Source organism: Sinohyriopsis cumingii, chromosome 1 (assembly GCF_028554795.1).
Source record: "Sinohyriopsis cumingii isolate HCF-2022 chromosome 1, ASM2855479v2, whole genome shotgun sequence".
Taxonomy (NCBI): domain Eukaryota; kingdom Metazoa; phylum Mollusca; class Bivalvia; order Unionida; family Unionidae; genus Sinohyriopsis; species Sinohyriopsis cumingii.
In genome coordinates this window covers 82552576-82575265 of record NC_142961.1, presented here as the reverse complement: position 1 = coordinate 82575265, position 22690 = coordinate 82552576, and the positions used below count along the sequence as shown (strand labels likewise).

Sequence of the window (22690 nt, the reverse complement as noted above, 5' to 3'; positions counted from 1 at the left end):
TTCTTAGCCTTGAAACAGGTATATGACACTAGAAATACAAGATGATTTTCTTAAACTCAAAAATGAACAAACTATCTAAGGTCAGGGAGTACATTCTCGACCAATTTATTACAAGCAGATATCTTACCATAAAATATGTACTAAAATATGTTTTTAAAAAACTCCACTGAATATATGATATAATGGTGGATCCGCGTTTTTTAAGTACTTCTGAAAGAAAACAAGTTATGTTGTTGTTGTGGGGTTTCACGCCATTTTTCAGCACACGGCTATGCATGGCGGCCAGTATTAATATTGGAGGAAGAACCCGGGAAAACCCCGGGAAGAACCACCGACCCACGAGAAGCTACTGGCAAGCTTTCTCACATACCCACATTGGCCGAATCCTAGACTCGAACCCACGCAGACAGAGGTGAGATGGCAGTGATCCATAACGGAGAGCGCTTTAGACCACTCGGACACTCGGCTCCCAGAACAAATTATAAGGTCAACTGGTGTGCATTTGCGAAACGCTCGTTTAAGAAAATGGTGGCATTTCCCCCCATGGACTGTTGCTGGAATTTCTTTATATGTGAATTAGGAAAACAACGCGGTGTCTAAAGCAGACAGTTGTTAGAAATGGCTGCCTCCATGTGTCAAGGAAATGAGTTTGAACTGGTCCAAAGTACACTAGCTCTAATTAAAATAGAAGCAATTTTTTTTTTTGCCAAAGCAGACAATGCTATATTATGAAAATACAATAAATGAATAATAAATTAAAAATGTAAAACAAATGTTATCGTTTTTTTTCTCCTGTATTTAGTTTATCTCCAAATTCCAAGAACTGAAGATGGCTCAGAGGAACTGGCAGTAATTTGATAGATACAGATTTGAAGTAGGGCCTTAATGCAATTTTTTTAAAATTACAATTTACCTTTGAAGTCCGGGCCAAGCTGTATATTCTGTAACTCAAATAACATCCGTCAATTGTACACCGAAATAAAGGGAAATAAAAGTTCTTTTAACAATAATACAATATTAGAAATTGTTTATCTTTAAAAATTTAACTTAAATGACTGTAGAGTGCAACCAATGCCCAGTTGTTCCGATACATACTATCTTTTTGCACCTTACAATCGTTTGTAAAGAGATTTACCACATTCGCAGCCGAAGTAGATCTCTCGCGAGAGTCTCGTTTAATAAGATTAGCTACAGCTGGACCCTTGAAACACTGTGACACGCGCATGACTCACGGTACTAATTCAGTTCCCATAGGAAACCTATGGAAACACCATGATATTGAAAATTCAATAACTTTAATTTTCTGAGTGCTCATGATTAAACCTACATTTATCAGTATAGATGAAACCTGGATGACATCTTCTTGTAGAGAAAAGGATATGAGCCGCGGCATTTTCTGGACCTGCATGTTTTTGAAACATGTGCTTTCAATTCCGCACCAAACAGTCAGACGCTAATTTAAGTAATGACTGTTAAGGACTGAAATTTCATCAAGAAAACAATGTCTCTTTTTTAATTTTCAACTATGATAAGCTCTCAAAAGATTCTTTTTCCTACAAAATAACGTTCATTCTCAACCAATCCTGACCACCCAAACCCTCGTGGGTTCAATCCCCGGCCGAGTCATAACAAAGACTTATAAAAATGGTACTAACAGCTACCTCGCTTGGCGCTTAGCATTAAGAGGTTAGTATTAGGACTGGTCGATCTGGTGTCAGGATAATGTGACTGGGTAGGACATCATGATACATGTCTGCGGCATGATGCTCCAGTGCTAGACATCACTATAAAATGTCACACTGCAGACATCGTAGCGATATGACTGAAAAATTGTTAAAGTTACGTTAAAAATCCAAAACACACACGCACACACACACACACACACGTACTCTATTTTATGTTCACCGATTTCCAGGATAGTTCCCATTTTTCCATGCAATTAGTACCGTGTGTCTTGCAAGAACTTCTCAAGACTTGAAAAACAAATATCCATCGGTCTGTTATAGAGTCGAGTAACCAATCAGGGACATTAAACAAGGACAAGTTAGATTTCTATTAAAATGCAAAGACAAAATATACAAGAATATCTACAATCTACTGGTAAGCTTCATCAAAATACTCAACAATTTGACAAATTAAAAGTATAAACCTCACGTAGAATGTGAACTTTGTTTGAGAAAACTTATTGATTGTCCGATTTTGGTGATATTGTCCAATAACAGTATCTGATCCATGATCACCTTGCAATGAGTATAAATCAATCTGCCAATCTGGTATGCGATAATGACTTGTATCATTGCTAAGATTCTACAATATTGTAGATATACTGAGCGAAGCCCACTCAAAAAATGGCTATATTTTATTTATTCGATTAAAAAAAAAGTAGCACCGTATCCAGTTTAATTGTAATTTAATAATGTTGAACATACAGGATTGTGCGTTTAAACTGTTGAAATGTCTTATTAATAAAGCATGTTCAAAGTTTTCTACATGTTTGTTTAGGTAGTACGCTTTACGTTTGTGCAGAATACTGTATCCTACGGTATATGATGCATTATTTCTGTGTAAAACATGGTATACTACGGTAATGATATATCCCCGGTTGCCAGCCCACCTCTTGTCGGCCCTGTATAGACTACAGTTTACTTCGGTGTAGAATACGGTACGGAATACGGTTTACTTCGGTGTAGGATACGGTATACGGTATAGAATACAGTTTACTTCAGTGTTGGATACGGTTCACTGTGATATATGATACAGTTTATTTCAAAGTAGAATACGGTATACGGAGTAGACTACAGTTTATTTCAGTGTAGAATACGGTATACGGTGCAGGATGCAGTTTACTTCAGTGTAGGATATGGTATACGGTATAGAATACATTTTACTTCAGTGTAGGATACGGTATATTATGAGATATGATACATTTTATTTCAGTGTAGAATACTGCATACAGAATATACTGCAGTTTATTTCAGTATAGAATACGGAATGGAATGCAGTTTACTTCAATGTAGGATATGATATACGGGTTAGAATACAGTTTACTTCAGTGTAGAATAAGGTATACTGCGGTATAGGTTACAATTACTTCAGTGTAGGATACGGTACACTATGCAATATGTTATTTTTTGATTCTGTGTTAGATACAGTATAATTTGGTGGAGGATACAATTTACTTCAATCAAATTGATGTTTCTTTTTTCGCTCACTCGACAGGTGTCTTGTCTGTAATTCTCCGCCTTTCCTTTTGAAATAAATATTTTTTTAATTAAGTGTACTTGTTTTAGTTCGATATTTAAGGTAAAATTATCTTTTATGTTAAAATTGAGGACGACTAATCTTCATCTTAAACTAGAGTTAATTGAGTATCTCGTACTCAATTTATGTGGGTAAACTCTGAGTAGTGCAAACCAAAATTTGACATTGACACATCCTGGAACGACAGGTTTATACGGGGTCACAGTCTTAAAGGTCTAAACATCGGAACCCCAGACTATTCACTGATCTGTTACACTGTCATTATTAAGAAACCACCAACAACAACAAGAATAAACTGACAAAACAAATATAATACGAAACGAAGAGGCTAAACCGTGATGACAATGAATGATAATAAGACACCCCCACCTCACTCTCCAAAGGTACGAGGATATAAAACAGCTCTCAAATTATTTGCTTTTTCATCCATGGCTTGACTTACTAGATGTGGTACGATATGAGCTTATAATTGACCTCATGATGATTGACAGCAGACATTAAATTGCATGGTATTTAGGACGTCTATATCTTATTTGGTAAAACACGACCACAGTCGTCTCTAGTTACCACAGTGTTATATAGGTATAGAATCAGAATGTTTTTAAATTCATACAGCAGTAATATGAATTCTCATTTTCAAATTCGTCAATAAAAATGGGTGCTTCATAAAATGGTGTGAATGATGGCTAAATACACTTGTATTTATCCTTTTGTATATTTCTCCTGCTCATATTTAACGAACATACATTTGAAACCTGTCGAGATCCCCCACCCATATATTAAAACTGTATAATATTTAATATTACCTACACGTTGTGATTTCTGTCACGTATTGACGCTTGGCAATCTTTTTTAACAACTCCATTTTTTGCACATTTGAATGAGGCAATAATCTGTTGCTTCTTATTGCTCCTCCTTTTTTTTTTTAGTTCATTCATCTATCCATCCAACCAACCAAGCACACTTACATCCATACATCCAGGAATTGGAAGGACATATGAACCCTGCTCTCCGACCCTGAATACTGAGGTTAGTATTTTGTTTACGTGCCAATTTACCAGAAAACATCTATTCGCAAAAAAAGGACAGGCATACATACGGGAAGAAAGATCTATAGAAAATTACAGCATGTTGTCTAGCAAAACCGGAAGCAAATAAATATGGGAAAATCACTTACGGAAGGGTGATGGGGTGTTCGGGTTTCTTCCTACACAGTAACTCTCAAAATCCGGACAGCAATCGTCGGCGGTGGAATTACAAAACATGTCACAGTAGCAACGGGATCCAAGTATGGGCACAGAACAATTGTCCCGACGCCCGGGGCAGCATCCCATGGGACGGGTCTCACAGAAGGGGCGTCCCACAATATCCGGCCCCATTTCTATATATCGTTTGTGTCTTTTAAGAACTCCTCTTTCAGGCACCATGTTCTCAAATGAATTCGTCATAGAAAATATAAGCCATAGGATGAGCATTGTAGATATGCTTTCATTAACCGTGTACGCCATGATGAATTAAACTAACTTACGGCACGAAACTGCTGACTTGAAAGTTTATTGAATTTAGTAATATGTGCTAACTAAACAGAATTAAAAGCTGATTTCAATCAAAAGAATTTCAAAACACATTTATTCGGGTTTCCCCAGCTAAAACAGAAAACGTCCCCTAAATCTCAACACACAAATAATTTTGTATATACTTTGAATATCACAAATAGCAGACAAAAATCCCAGTCATTGCTTTCTTGCTCAATCCGATATTCAACCAGGTTCTTGTGTTTTTTTCTTCTTAACGTCCACTCTTGGTTTCAGCCGTAGGCAAAGTTTGAAGTTATACCACAAGAAATGAATTTATTCTTTTTTGTCTTTTGTTTCGTCCCTCGTCGTACAAGTGTCTCATCCGGCCAAAATGATGTTGCCTACTTCCTTGCCTATCACGAGTCAACTGAGTTGTCATCAGATTTAATTGTGAATGAGCACTGAACTAATTAAGTCAATCACGGTGGCAAATGTAATAGCAGAAACCTTCCTTTTTGAAACAAACGAGTGTTCGGAGACAAAATGAATGTCATAAACATCCACCAAACCAAGATTTGTGCTGCTTTCTTTTCCGATTTTTCTTATAATAAACTATTAAATATTTTCCTCTTCCAAATATTCGAAATAAAACAGCATGTACACACACTTAGCTTATTCCATAACCACATAGAGGAATACGATTCTCTTGTATGGTACTACACCATTTACTTCTTTATCTCCCATCTCATTACCTCTTGTAACAGATTATCCAATATGTTACCTGCTAACCGTCGTTAGTGTTCATCCTAAAGTATTGGCGTTAACATATCCTCTCATTGGGAACTGTCAGTAACCACAGCTGGCTATACCAGTTTGTATCATGACATATTGGCGCTCTCACTACTCAGTATATAACTAAATCACTCTTTGAGCCCTCTACGCGCAGTATACGATGACATGCAACGAACCTACCCAAGTGTTTGTGGGTTAGTTATCTATGTCGCATACGCGAGAAACAAAGGTAAAAATAGCGCAGAATCTTGGCGAATGCAAAATCAGTTTGATAGCGATGACCTGCCTGTGTAACAGTATGTTGATCACTTCTTATCATGACGGAGTCAACTGTCAAAGATAATTAAAACATCCCAGGCACTTGCTTTTAGTGCAGGAAAGGTGGAGCTACTCGGTTGAATTGGGCAATCTATTAAATTTAATTCTGGCCCCATTATTAGTAGACAGTAATAAATGAGATACATTTCATAATTCAAGAGGAAAACGTTTATCGTTTATCTTGTTTAACAGCTCTTTATTCCGTTTGTCATATTGACTCAAAGAATTGTCAAAATTTACCGAAACGAATATTACTTTAGCCCACCTTGTAACTACTACACAGGTTGCTATTGCTCAAATTTAATCAACCTTAATCTGGTAGGGAAAGCCCCTTTCATACTCCTCAAGGTGACTACGAGTCGTTGCCTATAACAACTCTTTAATGTTGAAAAGCATCTTTACTATGCATATATACCGTTAGTAAGGACTCACGGGACTAATTCATCTCCCACAGTAAATTCATGGAAAGGTTATGATATTAAAAATAAAAATACAAATTATTAAATGCTCATGAACAAACCTTTATTTATCAGTATAGACCCATCCCTGATGCAAACTTCTGTGTACCGTGATTTTTTTCCTTCTTTTTGTTGTTGTCTGCATATGATTTAAATACGTGCTTTCAATTCCGCTCCTAAAGAATCGGGCGATAATTTCAGAAATGAGTGTTTCAAATTCAAGTCTGAAAAAGGTCTGAAATTCCATCAGTTAAATCGCTCTCTCTTTTCTTCAGTTACAAATAGGATAAGCCTTTCAAAACACTCTTACTTAAATTGTACTTCTCATTACTATCATCGCCTTCCAAACAACCCATATATACTCTGCTTTATTCTTTTCTGGACTGGTTCCTATTAGTCCATCTAATTAGTACGGTTACTCCACAAAAAATGTTGTACTGCAGTTTTACGTTATATATATATATATATATATATATATATATATATATATATATATATATATATATATATATATATATATATATATATATATATATATATAAAATTCACCAACGAATAGTAACATAAATTTTGGAATTGATCAATTTAGACACTTTATTTAAATTCAATATTTATTTCTCCACAAAATACATAGGCTAGACGTTAATTAAAAAAGAAAACATAAGAGAAAGGCTATTAATGCAACATTAATACCGCGAATGCATTTCCTAATACGGAAACGATTAAAGTCACGTTTTATGTCTGAGTGTATCTCCACTTTTACAAAATCTGTGTCAACAGTCGATGGAAAAACCAGAAATACTGGCACGTGGCAACAATGAGACATTCGTCACTTGAATTACTCATGTGAAATTTTTGTATATTTCATATTAGTAGAGACAGGGTTTCTTTGCTGAAAATATCCACGTTAAAGGAAGCAATGCCTCTTTTAAGAAACGAGATCTGAAAACCCCTCCAAGATCGTTGTTTTAATGACTAAACAGAGTTTCGATGACATCGTTTGATACGGCAGGAAAAATGTCATCTTTTTACTAAAGTCAGTACTTCCTGGGTTTAACCTGATTCCATCACCTCCCTTTTGTAACAGGGCTAGGAGTTGGACAAACGAATTGAATTGTTATGAATATAACCATTATGGTACCGTAGAGTTTGAACAAATAATCGTAGGAATCCTGACATTGCTTCCACAAGACATTTCTACTTTAAGAACGTCCTCAACTCGTCAGTTCACAAGAATGCATTCAAACGCTATAAAAGATAAATTGATTTTAACATGTTCTTCATCTACAGCCAGAACAAATCAGTACTTGTTGTTCGTAAAATAATATCGACCCTTAAATCGTCTTTTCAAAACTATTTATACAGATAACAAATATTATTCATAGAGCTCAAAGTAACACTTTTACGAAGGCGGAGCCATACAAACTTCAAAATGACCCAGGTGTTTAACGAGAGTCGAAAGAAAAGATGTATTCGCCTTTGGAGCATCCAGCTCTGTGTTATGCAAATAAAGGTCGATTAATTTTCAGAGATCAAAACAACGGTGAAGCACTGTTACTGCCTAAAAAGTAAATTCCTTCATAGAATAATGAATCAAGTAATGGTTTACCTAATTACAGATGAACACACAAACGCATAACTGTAGTGAAACGTGTTTAATAGATGTTAGCTTTAGCATATGTTTACATCAAGCCATTGAAGGGGATTAATCTATCTACTAGCGAGTTCTTTATTGGTTTATTGGGATTACCTCCCTTATAAAAAAAATAAAAATCTTTGCGCCATGTTCGAATACAACATTAGCGTTTATAGACAAAATTAAAAGAATGTATAAAATCTGCTATTTTCATATCTCCGCCAAGAGGCAGACGGGTATTTGATTAGTTTTATCCACCAACATGCTCCTGCGCGTGCGTTCGTCCGTCCAACGTGCCACGATTATCTTGACCTACTGATATCAATATTGCATTGTGGATGCGTCTTGGAATATAAGTATTAGTCACGTACACATTTTTTTAAATAAAAAAATGACCCATGTGATGTGTATTACAGGATTTATGGTTAAAAATCTCACCCGGCTCCATTTCCAATAATCCCTCACGAATTATCACCAAACGTAACTGAGTGTACATCTAAAGATGAACACATTTCATGCGGCACTCTGCAACATCGCCGCTACGTACGCGCTTTTGCTTTCTGACGATTTACTTTCCAGTTTTGGACATTAAAACTTGGCAGACCAGCTAGGAGGTCACGTATGTATATTTAGAGCAATGAAACAGTTCCAAGCACTTGGCCCCTTTACTTTGTGTTCTTGACTTGCTAATGACAATCTATTCTTGATCGTAATTTAGGTCAAATAAAATTCTCGTAAAAATGTGTTAACGTGTTCTTGCAACGTAATATAGCCCACGCTTGTTGGTGCAAATTCGTTGTCAAATCTTTGGTTTCAGTGGTATGTAGTTTTCCACGTTGTCAATCTCTACAATTTCGTTTGTAAGGAAACCTGCATGTAGTCTGCAATCCCACAATGCCTAAACAGAAGTGATCGGTTTTGATAAATACCGAACTTATGAATTTTAGCAAACCTGGTCACTGTTCTTTTTTCTGGGATTATTGAACATGACTTCAGTTGTTTCTGTGCTCCAGTTGCCACACCTCTTCACACATGTTCACCAAAATTGTACTTTACGTGCGCCTTGAATTAAGTTCTGTCACACACACCAAAACAGCAGTTTACAATGGTTGATGTACTTGTGGGGCAAAACGTCAGATGGCATGAAAAAATGAGACAAGGAATGCAGTTCTTAGCTTTACAATATTGATTCCACTTGGGAAACAAGGACTGTGAAGAAGCCATCCACACACACGTCCTGAATAAAGGTCTGCGGCTTTATTTAGACTCAATATCTTTTGAGTTCAACGGAAAGGTGTTACGACTGTAGGTCATAATATATGTACAGAAAGATGTGAAACCAGCGATGTCAGAAAAAATAACTTATCTAAGTTACAAAGTGAAACTATAAGAGACACTGACAGTATTTTGTATTAATTCCAAATCTAAATATCCTATAAGTCAAAACATATAGAATGTTCCAAATAATTTTAATAGCCTTGAATATCCTGATTTACCATAATGATGGAATCCAGAATGTCTTTGAATACGTTTACAGTAATTTACAGTAATTTCAAAATATTGTGTTAACTGAATGTCAATGAGCACTTGGTAATTCCAATGAATAGTTTAAATAAGTAATTCCTCTCTAATCATATCTGAACATGACTAAATTCTGATAACATATAAATTCTAGAGACTGATCTAAGACAGGAATTGATTATTTGTTTATCAAGTCATTATTTATACACATTTTCACTTGATCTAGATGTGGAAACGTCCTATCAAATTGTAAACAAGACTGTTTTGAATGTTCTGAACCAAATATTATTGTCAACGTGTTATTTACATTACAGTCATGGACAAACGTTAGTGATTGTGTGTGTGTGTGTGTGATTTGGATTTTTAACATAGTTTTAACAATTTTTCAGTCATATTGCTACGATGTCTGCTGTGTGACACTTTATAGTGATGTCTAGAACTGGGGCATCATGCTGCAGACATGTAGCATGATGTCCCACCCAGTCACATTATCCTGACACCAGGCCGACCAGTCCTAACACTAACCTTTGAATACTGAGCGCCAAGCGAGGCAGCTATTACTACCATTTTTGTAAGTCACAAAAGTTAGTAATGTAAACATCCGGTTTACAAGTGACCAGGGATATCATTTTAACATTTTTCGGTGTGTGTGTGTGTGTGGGGGGAGAACCATGATGGGGTGGGGTGGGGCAAAACTTGATTCATGCAATAGCAACGCGCTGGCTCAGGCTGAATAACAGATTAAACTCGCAGAGGTGGGCAAACTTTCCAGTTCAAGTGCAGCATACACATATTTACACCTTGTCACGGGCCGCATAGTTCATTAAGTAAAATAATTTTAGGTTTTTCTAAATAACATCATAATTAATTTTCAGTTGTTAATATGTTGTTAATATTTGAAAACTTAAACTTCAAAAGAAGCACATTTTTTTGATAACAGAGTAACATAAACAGAGTCAGTGCGAATGATGACTTGTTCCTAGGCCGCATGAAAACCCGCGGGCCGTAGTTTGCCCACCCCTGGATTAGAGAGATAGTAATAGCAGTGACGTCATTTGAATTTTTTTCGTGGAGGAGGGGAGGGCAAAACTTGACGGGCTTGTTAATTTTCGTATATAGGCTACATAAATTTTTACAGCACATGCAAATTCGGGGGGGGGGGGCGCCCCTGCACGCCCTCCCCCCCCCCCCCCCCCATTACATCTCTGCAAGTGACTATTACCTTAAAGTACAGTCTAGAATCGTGGACAAATATTAAGCACACACTATAGATATACAAAACGCAGGAAAGAACAATTTTTAACTCAATGGGACATCCATAGAAAAAGATGGCTCTTTCATTTGCGATATATTTGTGGACAATTTTGGTTTCTGTTACATTTTCAGCCTACGCTCCAGGCAGTGTGTCCATCCACATTTCTGGAACGAAATGCCTTAAAGATATAAAAATATACAAAACTTAACTAATTTCATTCATTGGTTTATGATTTCTAACCATTATTGTCACTAAGCAGATCCCAACATTGTCATTTTCGCGCTTCAAATCAAAGAGAAGATTTCAATGTTAACAAGGAGAGTGTTCACTCTCCTTTCTGATTACTGGAATAGTCCATTTACAGTAAAGGGATAAATATAAAAGCTAAACAGCTATAGTAGGTACATACCCTTTCTTCTGTATCAAAAGTTTGCACTAATTCAAATATTAAGAAAAAAAAAAGAATGAATGAAATTTACGTCATTAACTGGAGAGTATGGAGCATTATGAACTACACCAATTTTTTGGGGTGAACAATACATAGTCTGCTACGCAAATATAAATGATGTGGTATTAGTACTGAGCTTCTGTTAGGTTTGAAACGCGAAGATGGTCACAATATATGAAGCGTTTGGTACCAATTGAGTTAGAAATTATAAATGAATGAATGAAATTAGTAACTTTGTGGATTTTTTTTGTATCCTTCACGTTTTTCGGATGACAAATCTGCATGGGTACAAGCTGCTGGGGATGTAGGCTGAAACTTTAGGTATGACCAGATCAATTGTCACATTTAATAGATGACCTAGAAATGAAATATCAACATGGAAAGAAAGAGCAGGATGACTTTAATTTATTAAATCAAAGACGGTTTTCATCATTCGATCAAACATAACGTCTGTTGTCTGAGTACAGGAATCAAAAGATAGGGCTGATGTTATGAGAAAGTAAGTGGAGCAGCAGCAACATTTTTTGTGAATATGTTCTTGAAGGAAAAATTAACGAGCTAGAATTTAAATGCGACGAAGCTAAAAAATTACGTCAGCCTGTAACAGCAGCCATAACTGATGTAGCATCTGCACAAGATACAAAGAAAAGGATAAACAAATTAAGAACCAAACACAACTAATTAAATATACTTGTAAAGTTGCTGCTGGCGCTATATACCAAGTGGGGAAAAAACGAGCAGATATCAGAACTACAAAAATTAACAGCAGAAACGTCACAAACACTGGCATCCGAATCAGAAGACATTTTGAAGAGGCCGTATCTCAGCTGGCAGGTGCAGGGCTAAGATTTTGCTGAAGAGGGTTGCAAAAACTTATGAAGGATATTTTCATATAGTCTTACAAGATCGAATACAAAAGGAGTATGAACATTTTCTATCCATTAGGCAGACGCAAACACATACTTTAGCAGAAAAGCTGGAAAGATGACCAGGCATTAAGACAGCTTGTTGATGAAGATAAGAAGGTCAGGGCGAACTTCGAAAAAAAGTTGATAAACTTGGACTAAAAGCTAGATTCAGACCTAGATCTAGATCTGCAGCTAAATCGAGGACTAACATTAGCACAAAATAATACAGCGGCTAGTCCAAACTTGGCACACGATTAAAATTGCTGGCCTTAAGCAAACAAGCTGGGAATGTGAGTACGGAAGTCAACAACGAGATCACATATATACTAGATAAACCGCTTCAAGAAAAATTGCTAAGTAGAATCCATTAGAAAATTTGGAAGATTATTTATTATAGCTATGTCACTATCTCTTCTCATTTTTTGTTGTTGAGTTTAATTATTGTGGCGTGCGCACAATTGTGCATGTGCCACTTTTTTCTGACTGCACCGCAGCCTGCTAGTTATTCCTGGGGAAGGGAATGGTTCCACCTCCCTAGGCTTTTATGGGTTCAAGGAACCCTGATAGTTTGGCCTCAATCAGTGGGTCCATAAAGGTCCCTTACAGTTGAATGGTTGGCTGTCATTAGTAGGAAAAAGAGCTCGGGAACGGTCCTGGTTGCTTCACGTCGCTGGTTTCTTGTTGCATTTGCCTGGTGTTTTTTTCTCTCTTCAAAATGTTCTAAAAAGGGGAGGGGCTGTTCTGTGATGTGTATAGATTTTCAAGGTTATTATGGTATTACTAGTCGAGGTGTTTAGTGTGTGCTTCCTACGTTATGTTATTTATAAGTTTTTAGATATTGTCTCTTTAAGTTAGTTATTTATTAATGTTTTTAGAGATTGAATGTTATTTATACTTTATTTAGCAAGAGACCGGAGTCGATAAGGACATCTAGGACTGGAGTCCTAGCTGATTACTCGGTTCGTTAAGGACATCTAGGACATCCGATTTTGCGGTTTCCTTAGTGTTTGATAGGTGCTTCGTAAGTTAATTATTTATTAATATTTTTATAAAATTGAATGACATGTTATGTGTTTTTATGTGGGGGCTTCTAAATTTATTTAGCTAGTTACTGGGTCTTTTGGTTTTGTGGTGATAGTAATTATATTTTGTTCCCAAGCCCTGCTGAGTCTATGAATTTATTTATATTTTTATATGCTGATTATTTTTATTAGAGTCATAATTAACTCTGGGTATGTGTGTTGTCATCCAATCTCCTTTTGGTTTTTGATAAATATTTTCCTAGCGGGTTAATATTTTGGGCATATATTGAATACGTGGTGTAGATCTTCGGTGGTGTGGCAGTTAAAGCAGTTAATGGTTGCTGGTTTGGGTCCTGTAAACCTTCCAAAACTGCTTGCTAGTTTAGTTTTTCCAGTTGTTATCCTGTTTATGGTCTTCTGTTCTAATTAGGTACCCTTAGGTAGCTGTATGTTCCCATCTACGGTTTTTTGGGTTTCATGGTGCTTTTTACCTTTTGTGGAGGAGTTCCAAAAATCTTGCCATTTTTGGTCTCTATATGTTTGTGTGAAGCTTATTACTTCTGATGAGCTATAGTTAAGCTTGATAGAGTTTTGATCTCCTAGTTTGGTTTGTGCAACTTTGCTGTTTCGTTGCCAGAGATTCCAGTGTGCGACGGTATCCACATGAGCTCGACTAATTGATGTGCTGTGGTGATATCGTCAATTAATTGGCATGCTCTGTCGAGGAATTGTTCCCTAGAGTGTGTATTGCGATTTTGGATCGATTTGATAACGCTTAGGGAATCGCTTATAATGACTGCTTCAGGTATTTGGTTGTCTTTGATCCATTGTAGTGATTCAAGTATAGCCCAGAATTCAGTGGTGTAAATGGAGCAATAGTCAGGTAATCTGGATCCCGTTTGTATATTGAATTCAGGGATGACTATTGCTGCTGCTATTCTTGGTGGGTTGTTTGTTTTTGATCCATCGGTATATATTTTAACATAGTCCTGGTATTTTTGGTTGATTTTGTTTACCAGTACAGGTTTTAGTAAGTTTTCTTGTCCTTCTTTATTGCCTAATTTGGTAGCTTCAATATTAATCCTTGGTGGTTTTTGTAACCATGGCGATTTGTTCTGGTCTGTATTGTTTGTTACCCGTTTTTTTTTTAGTAGAGGTACCTTTTCTCTTGGTTCAAGGATTACAAGACGTTTTGTTGTGTGATGCTTAAGCTGTTTTAATATGAAATTTTGGTTACGACAAGTTATCAGTAAGACTATGTTTGACGAGCTGTGTTGGTATCGAGGTTTTAAGTTTTCTGTTAGCAAAAGTAGATACAGAAACTGAAACAAGTTTTTATTTCACAGCCAGTGCGAGCGTTTGAATGAAATGCCCGATATGAAATGTTTTTAGCTAGCTCAGAGACAAGATGGGTGACTTTCAACGCGAGAGATCTGATTGGGTCTTATTCTGATACAATTTTTGTTTTGTCCGACTTCTCTTGTCATCCACGTTTGCTTACAGTTTATTGAGAAGCTGGAGGCAGCTGTCTTGAATAAACTCTGCTGTTGGTAGTTTTCAACAATGACAAAACATACAGCCAAGAAAAAATTCCAAATTGAATCTGATGCAAGTTCAGTATATCAGTTCATTCCCTAGGGTGACCATTCACATTCCTGTACCTTTTGTCCCCATCAGAGTTGAAATGTATAATTAAAGCCTTAAAAAAGAATAAGCTACACTTGCTGTATGGCCAAAATGTTGAACCCACTGGAGTTGCCTCAACAAGAATAAGTGTCAATTTCACTGCATTGCTGAAGATATTTTTTGTACCAAACAAAAATGTGATAAGGATGCTAAATTTCTTTGACCAACAAGTTCTTTTAAATTTTATTTTCTGATATAAGTAGTCATGCTAGATTTAATAACAGTGACAAAGAATGACTTGTGGGTCTAGCCACATTCGGGGAGGGGGGGGGAAGAGAAAGAGGGAAACTATATAAACTATATGTATATACTACTAACAAGAACTCAATAAATAATGAATGTCTATTTAATACAGTGTAATAATTATCTCAACTTGCATGACATTTTGATGATGCATTTAGGACAAAAAGCAGTTACAAAATGTAATGTCCACAAACAGCAGACAAAATGAAGGATTGTAAAACTTTCCTGTAAATGAATTTTAATTGAAAATCACACAGAATTTACTTGCCATCTGACTTTATGATCTGCTTAAACTATACTGCCTGAATAAAACAGACTTGAAAAAAAATGGAGACCCCATTCTGAAATAAAACCTTAAATGTTGAATTTTTCCCCAATTTTTATGTTTTTCTAACTTATTTCTTTCTTTAGAAAGAAGGAACATTTCCAAAATATCTGAAATTGTTTTTTCCCTCCTATTACTTTAACTGTATGGCCCAAAACATACCCATATTGGCGATTTATTTCAACTATGCACAGCCGTATTGTGGGTGATCACACATTTCCATATTGCATGGGTTCAATTTCAACCATTTATGGCCATATTATGGGCAACCTATTTCAACAATACTTGGCCATATCATGAGCAATCTATTTCAACAAATTTAGTATCACACTGAATTATGCTTGGCAAGGAAAATCCATTAAAAAAAATCTACATAGTTAAAAATGTATACAGGATGTGGTTCTGCAACCAAACAAAAATTCAAAACAGATACTGTTTAAAGAACATAGTTTATTTTAAAGCCCATTATGACCTGTGATGGCAATAGCACATTTTCCTTTCACCTATAGATAATACTTCACCTAGATCCTCAATGTCATCCTGGTTCATTATTTGTCATAAGAGTCTTAAGACTATCCACCTGTAAAAATGTGCATGGACCCTTTCATACTATTTCCACAAATATTTACCACCAACACGCATTTTTTTCTTTTACTACCAAATATTCCCAGGTTTTGCCACAACCAAAATTTTTATAAAACACCACATATAAACATATGTATGCACATATTACGACAATTACTTCCATAAAACATACTGTGAAAGTAAATGATTACTACAATATTTCAGTGACACAAATTACAAATCTTAATTGTCACCAAAAATGGTTATTTTAGGTAAGTACACTGAATTAAGTGGTATATTTTCAAGTACCTAAGAAAATATGTTAAGGAAAATGAATTCATGCATATCATACAACTTATTCTAGAGCATTGTTGAGATTGCATAAAATAAAGCAATCTCTCTTGCACAATTAAGAAAATAATTTTGGCTTTCACTGCTGGGGAATCTGCTGCAAGATTCAGCTGCTTTTCATAATGAGGCTTCAATTAATTCATATTATCCAGGTCTTCTTCACCATTTAAAAAAATAAAAACAACTGTCATGGTGTGCATACCGATTTCAAGCAGAGATTTTTACAGTCTTGCTGAAAAAGAAAAGCTTGATACACAATTTCTTTATAACCTCTTTTGTAATCACTGAAAATCATATCTGCTTCATATCCAATACAGCCTCTGTAGTAGCCATATACTGAAGAATTGGAAAATCAAGGATTCAACAAACTGAAAAGTCATAAATAAGTTAAAAATATAAAGATGGACATCAAGATAATGAATGAAAGCTTGTTTCTTTTTTCTTAAAGCTTTCGTATAAATGTGACCTACATAGTTTAATACTTGACACTGGTAAAGAACAAGTCATACAGTTCCTGTAGGCATCCGGTACCAACCATTTCAGCCATGGGTGTCATTTTTTAAAATTTGAAACCACATACTTTTAAATGGTGTTTATTCAGTTTATTTTGTGCCTTATAGATCAATATTTCCTGGAAGAACATAATACACACACAAGAAATACATATGGCATAATCAATGTTAAAGTACTTAGACATTTCTTGATGAATTCAAAACAAAGAGGCATGATCCAGTACAAAAATCGATTTAATGCCATTCTACAAGGTCACAATGAAAGAATGGAAAATTCTGTACTACCATTCACCGGTAGTAGACACAACATCCTCTTTTCTTGACCCAGTTTAATAACTGGTTCCCACTGCAAATGACCATAGCGACTCATAATTTGATCTGAAGTTCTGTGATGACAAATAAATGGTGAAAACATTTGACAATCGGGAATTAAAACACTTTGGTTAAACTATATCAGGATTTAATTTTATAAAAATGTAAGATTAGTAAATGTGTCTATATGACCACAATGATGTACAATTTGCATATATACGTGAATTAAATCATAGGTCAATCTGGTTCTTTTTGTCTTAAAAAATACTTTTCATACTTACCCTTCTCACTTGCATCAAATACTATGGTAGGAAAACATCTGCTAAACCATTTTAAAACTGTCTGGATTTAAAGGTTATGAGCATTAGTTAAACAGCAACTGTTTTCAACCAACAGATATCAGTCGGGGAGAAAAAAAGAAAAAATGTGCACCCATTCAAATGATTTACATCAACTGGATATGTATGGATCTCTTCCCTTCAAAAATGGGGTCACATTATTTGGATAATAATGTGTGTGTGTGTGTTATGTGATTTAGATTTATAATGCAGCTTTAACAATTTTTCAGTCATTTCGCTATGATGAATGCAGTGACAGTTTATAGTGATGTCTAGCACTGGGGCATCATGCTGCAGACATGTAGCATGATGTCCCACCCAGTCACATTATCCTGGCACCAGGCCAACCAGTCCCAACACTAACCTCTTAATGCTGAGCGCCAAGCGAGGAAGCTGTTAGTACCATTTTTGTAAGTCTTTGGTATGACTAGGCCACCGGAGCGGTGCAGATAATGACATCAATGTGAATGGTGTTAAAATTAAGTCTATTATTCAAATATCTACCTTTTGTTCACCATAAAGAAGTGAACTGGATCAGTTCAATTTTTAATTTGATTTAGCTTATACAATGCCAATAGTTAGAGTTAGTGCCCCCAAACTGGGACACCTTTTCATTTTGCTTTATTATTTTCCATGGCCCGAGATTAATTTTCCATTGCATATCAATCAAAACCAAATCAGGCCATATGACCAAGGCTAGCTTAAACATTAGAAAAAAATGTCCACTCCTTGAATAACAAATGTTCAGTCATATGTTGTTCAATGTAATGCGGTGTCTTGACTGGGCACCATGATCGGTTATATTCCTACTGTATCAGACTTGAAAAACATGAATACTTAAAATAAAAAATTGATAAGGTTTACACTGTTGCTGGAGCTAGGAAAGTGAATACCATATCTTGCCATGCTTATACAGGCTAGTGAATTACATGCAAATATAGTCCGATTTTAAATCTACATGTAAAATATTCATGCATTCCCACACAAATTAACTTCCTAAATTAAAAAGCAGTGTTGGTCTCCCCAATAATGAAATATATAATGCCAAGTGCAACTGGGGTGGTGGAAAGAGTTGGTGAGACCAGTAGCATACATACATAAATAAGCATAATGTTTAAGAGAATTTTAATTACAACTTATATTTGAACATTTTTAAAACATGCTGCAAACTAAGTAGGCATACAAGTTCCTACAGTTGTCTGAATACAGTAAATTGACAGCCCACTTCCCTTAATGGTGAAAAGCTTCTTGAATCTTTGTCAGTCATGAACCTTTGGTTTAATTTTCAATCAGAACACAATAGCAAAATAACAACTTTAGCCTCTAACTTTTTCTGTCAAAAAATACAAACACAAAATAATTGTCAGTATATTATTTCACTTTGCAGAAAATGGACAGTATTTAATATTCTTAAAGAAAAGACTTGACTTGCGAAGTTCACAAGGTTTTCCAATTTATTGTAAACATTACATTTAATAAATTTAAATAAAAAAATCACAAATCAGGATGTATTGTGGTTTAATTAAATGTCAGCACAATAACTGCTATATGGTGCCGATAAAGTCTCATGGCTGTATGGTACTGACAAAAAGTAAAATTATACAAATATAAAGAATTGCATAAAAAAAAACTTTATAATCCCACCCACAATTACTTTTACAGCAGTATAAAAAAAAAAATCTCTAAGAGCCGTTTTACAGAATGTGTGTGTGTGATTTGGATTCTTAATATAGCTTTAACAATGTTTCAGTCATATTGCTACGATGTCTGCAGTGTGGAGGTTTATAGTGATGTCTAGCACTGGGGCAGCATGCCACAGACATGTAGCATGATGTCCCACCCAGTCACATTATCCCGACACCAGGCCAACCAGTCCTAACACTAACCTCTTAATGCTGAGCGCCTAGAGAGGCAGCTGTTAGTACCATTTTTATAAGTCTTTGGTATGACTCGACCTCCTGCATCTGAAGTGGACACTCTAACCACTAGGCCACCGGAGCAGTCTCCGTTTCACAGAATCTGATGAAATTAGGTTAGTTGTACTTCTGACACAGAACCATGAATCAGCAGTTGAAGTTACTATGCATACTCATTAGCTTTACAGTTCTAAAAAATGTTTTTCTTTTCTTTCTCAAAATGTCATTTTATATTTCCGAACTGAAAGTGTCAAATAATTTGGAAGAAGAAAAAAAAAAACAAGTTATCATACACTGAATTTATAGATGTTCTATAATTTAAACTGTCCAGGTGTCTCACCAATATGGCAGTAACCTTTCTTTTAGTAAAGCAAACTTGTGTTATTATGTAATCCTCACCTTTTGTCTGTAACAAGATTGACTAACAACCCATAGTAATTTCAAATAAAAATATACTGTCAAATAGGTGGAGTCTGGGGATTTATTACAATGAAAAGAATCCCAATAAAGGATCCAATGGTTCCACCAGTCAGAAACTAAACACAGTTCTTGATACCATTTGCTTCTTTCACCATTTCAGGTTATGTGGGCCACCAAATCTTCCCAGTTCACTCATAGGTAAAATCTGAGTCATGGATAATTGCATTTGATTTACTTCTAAGACATAGGATGTAAATCAGACTCATGCAATAAATAGTCCTTGATCTAGATCCAAGTCAAACAAGTAAATGGCACTTTAAGTACATCCAAGTCACAGGAATAAATGGTGCTCAATATCCATTAAAGTCAAATCTGAAGTACATCCGAGTCCATTTTAAATAGCACTTAATAAAGATCAGAGTCACTGAGTACACTGCGCTTGAAGTACAATCTGTTCTTGCATTAAAACAATGTTGCTACACACGGTTGCCAATATATATTCCATTTTTCTCAAATTTAATTTTGTTTCTCAGTTGATGTCAATTACTCAAAACTATTTAAAAGCATTTTTCCTAATATATATTACAACTGAGGTGCTTGAAGATTGTTATTTTCCCAGCAAGTACTGTTTATTAGCCTCCAGATAAGTTGGAATTTAATATTTCGAGAGGCTGATATGTGTCCTAAACTGATAAAAAACAAATTAATATGCTTAATAGTGATAAAGAAAAAATGTAACATACACACACACACAGTGCTGCACATAGGATTCCAAGGGCACGATACAGTGACCCACCATCCTCCAAATTTGAAGGGGACACAACATTTTAAAGGAACAAAGGAGATCAGTAGTATATAATGCAATTAGTGCCAAAATATGAGACAATCTCACCACCTGAACTTCGTCATATGTACTCTATTATCATACTTTCCTTGGAAACACATTTTTGCAAAAAACATTTTATCATGTGCTCCAGTAACTCATGAAAACATAAACATGTTAGAATATCTGGTCAACCTGAAATGAGTGGCACCCTGGAATTATCTATTTTCGATCTTGCACTCATTTAACTTTAGTGTTCACTCTTTATCTACCTGCCTTTATTATAATAAATAACCACATTTTCTGAAATTTACTTTTCTTTTTAAATTAATCATTAATTAAATGACAAATAACTGTATTTCTATGAATTTAGTCTCTTTTGTCATTCATTCAACATGAAAATAAATTAAATCTTCATTACCAGAGGTGTGACTTCATCTTCAAAAACGTTACACTAATGGCCCTCAAAGACTTTACATTACAACCACGCCAACTACCACGAACCTTGAATGTTTTGATTGCCTGATACATTAATTTAAAATGTATATTCATTGCCATTTTTTAAAGTTTTTATCACCTTTAACAACTCTGGACTTTACTAGCATCAGCATAGTTGACATCCAATAAAGAAAAGTCATAGGTGTACATTTTTACTGTTTCCTTACAAAAAAAGAGCCTTTAAGTGGGCACACAGGGTCAAGATTGGATACATGACTGAAAAATTGTGGGAAACATGCTCTATGTGCAACACTGTACACACACACACACAGTACTTTCAACAATCAAGGCATGTATGATAATTTTCAACCATAAAAATTAAAAAGAAAAGCATAGCAAATGGACACTTACATAAGACAAGAAAAGGTTTTGCCACATCAATGAAGACATGGAACACAAATGAACCACCACAGTGACCTACACAAAACGCATCCACATAGACTGACAAGGGTAATACTATATGTTCCTTCCACATTTGATATGTGGTTTACAAAAGTACCAGCACTGCTGAACACAACAAGAATTTCACATATGGCTGGCCCTTCTGACAGAGGAAGCAGGGGAGGGGGGAAGAGATGGAAATAATTTTGAAAACTCTGCATGTAATGGGAAAAAGGTTCATAGATTTTCTCTTTAAAGAGAAAATAATAAAAACATTAAATTGTTTAACTGATGTGAATCTTTCTTCATTCCATCAAATTAATATTTTCCATACCATAGAATAGTTTTCTGGTTTTGTGCCAATTATTTATCATTACAAAGAAAACTGGCTACCTATCGTGTGCCAGTAGATTCAGAAGTGTAAATCTTAAAATCCTGACTGATCTAACGAATGTCATGCTTTATATTGACTGCAAACATGAAAATTATTCACAATTGTCAAAATCAACATTGCAGAGCTTACTGAATTAGATAACCAAACAAAATCTTAAGAATCTTAAGAACAAAATTCACTAATGAAAACGTGGTAACAATTCTTTAACATCTGTAAATCTGGACTCGATGGAAAAACTGGCTCTGAAATTCATGACCTGAAAAATAAGAAAAATACTTATTTTTAGACATTGGTAAGAAGCACGAAACAAGATGCCCTCTGATTTTATAGATTCACATATAAAATTTGTATGTAACCCAATAAAAATTGAAGATAAAATTTTTTAATGAAGATCAGCAAAAAAAATACTAAAACTGAAAGAAAGAAAACTGCTAATTTGCATTATTTTATATGTGTACATTTATTTTAAATCTCCTCCTTGACCTAGAAAATCTAACAACAAAATTCAAAAAGATGGAATGCAGACTTGTAGTCTATGCAATTAATTTCTTTCAAATTCTTTCAAGGATGAACAAATGACTGAAACTCAAAGAGTGAATTCTATATTTCTGTATCAATTCAAGCTTTCCAAGTGGCTGCAATGAAGTTAGGAACGTGATGCAAATGGTGCAATAAAAGCTTATGGAGTCTTGCAGATTTAAAGATCACTAAGCATAAGCTGATTCATAGTACTGCAAGTCCAATGTGTTCACTGAGAAAATACTTACCTTTACAGTGTTTATCTATACAAA

The 22690-nt window shown here is 35.2% G+C and overlaps 2 protein-coding genes across 3 annotated transcripts in view; both read right to left on the bottom strand.

The window, feature by feature from the left end:
* Positions 1 to 5901, bottom strand: part of LOC149807242 (putative peptidase C1-like protein F26E4.3) — a 113130-nt gene extending 107229 nt beyond the window's left edge. Inside the window, exon 1 of the mRNA XM_089963972.1 lies at positions 4439 to 5901. Coding sequence (XP_089820098.1) covers positions 4439 to 4769 — 331 coding nt within the window. The 5' untranslated portion in view covers positions 4770 to 5901. The remainder of the gene's footprint in view (positions 1 to 4438) is intronic.
* Positions 5902 to 15154: 9253 nt separating this feature from the next.
* The window catches only part of LOC149807241 (uncharacterized), a 42490-nt gene continuing 34954 nt past the window's right edge, over positions 15155 to 22690 (bottom strand). For both annotated transcript variants that reach the window (XM_089963962.1, XM_089963958.1), the window contains one exon: positions 15155 to 22155. In XM_089963962.1, coding sequence (XP_089820088.1) covers positions 22149 to 22155 — 7 coding nt within the window. In that variant the 3' untranslated portion in view covers positions 15155 to 22148. The remainder of the gene's footprint in view (positions 22156 to 22690) is intronic.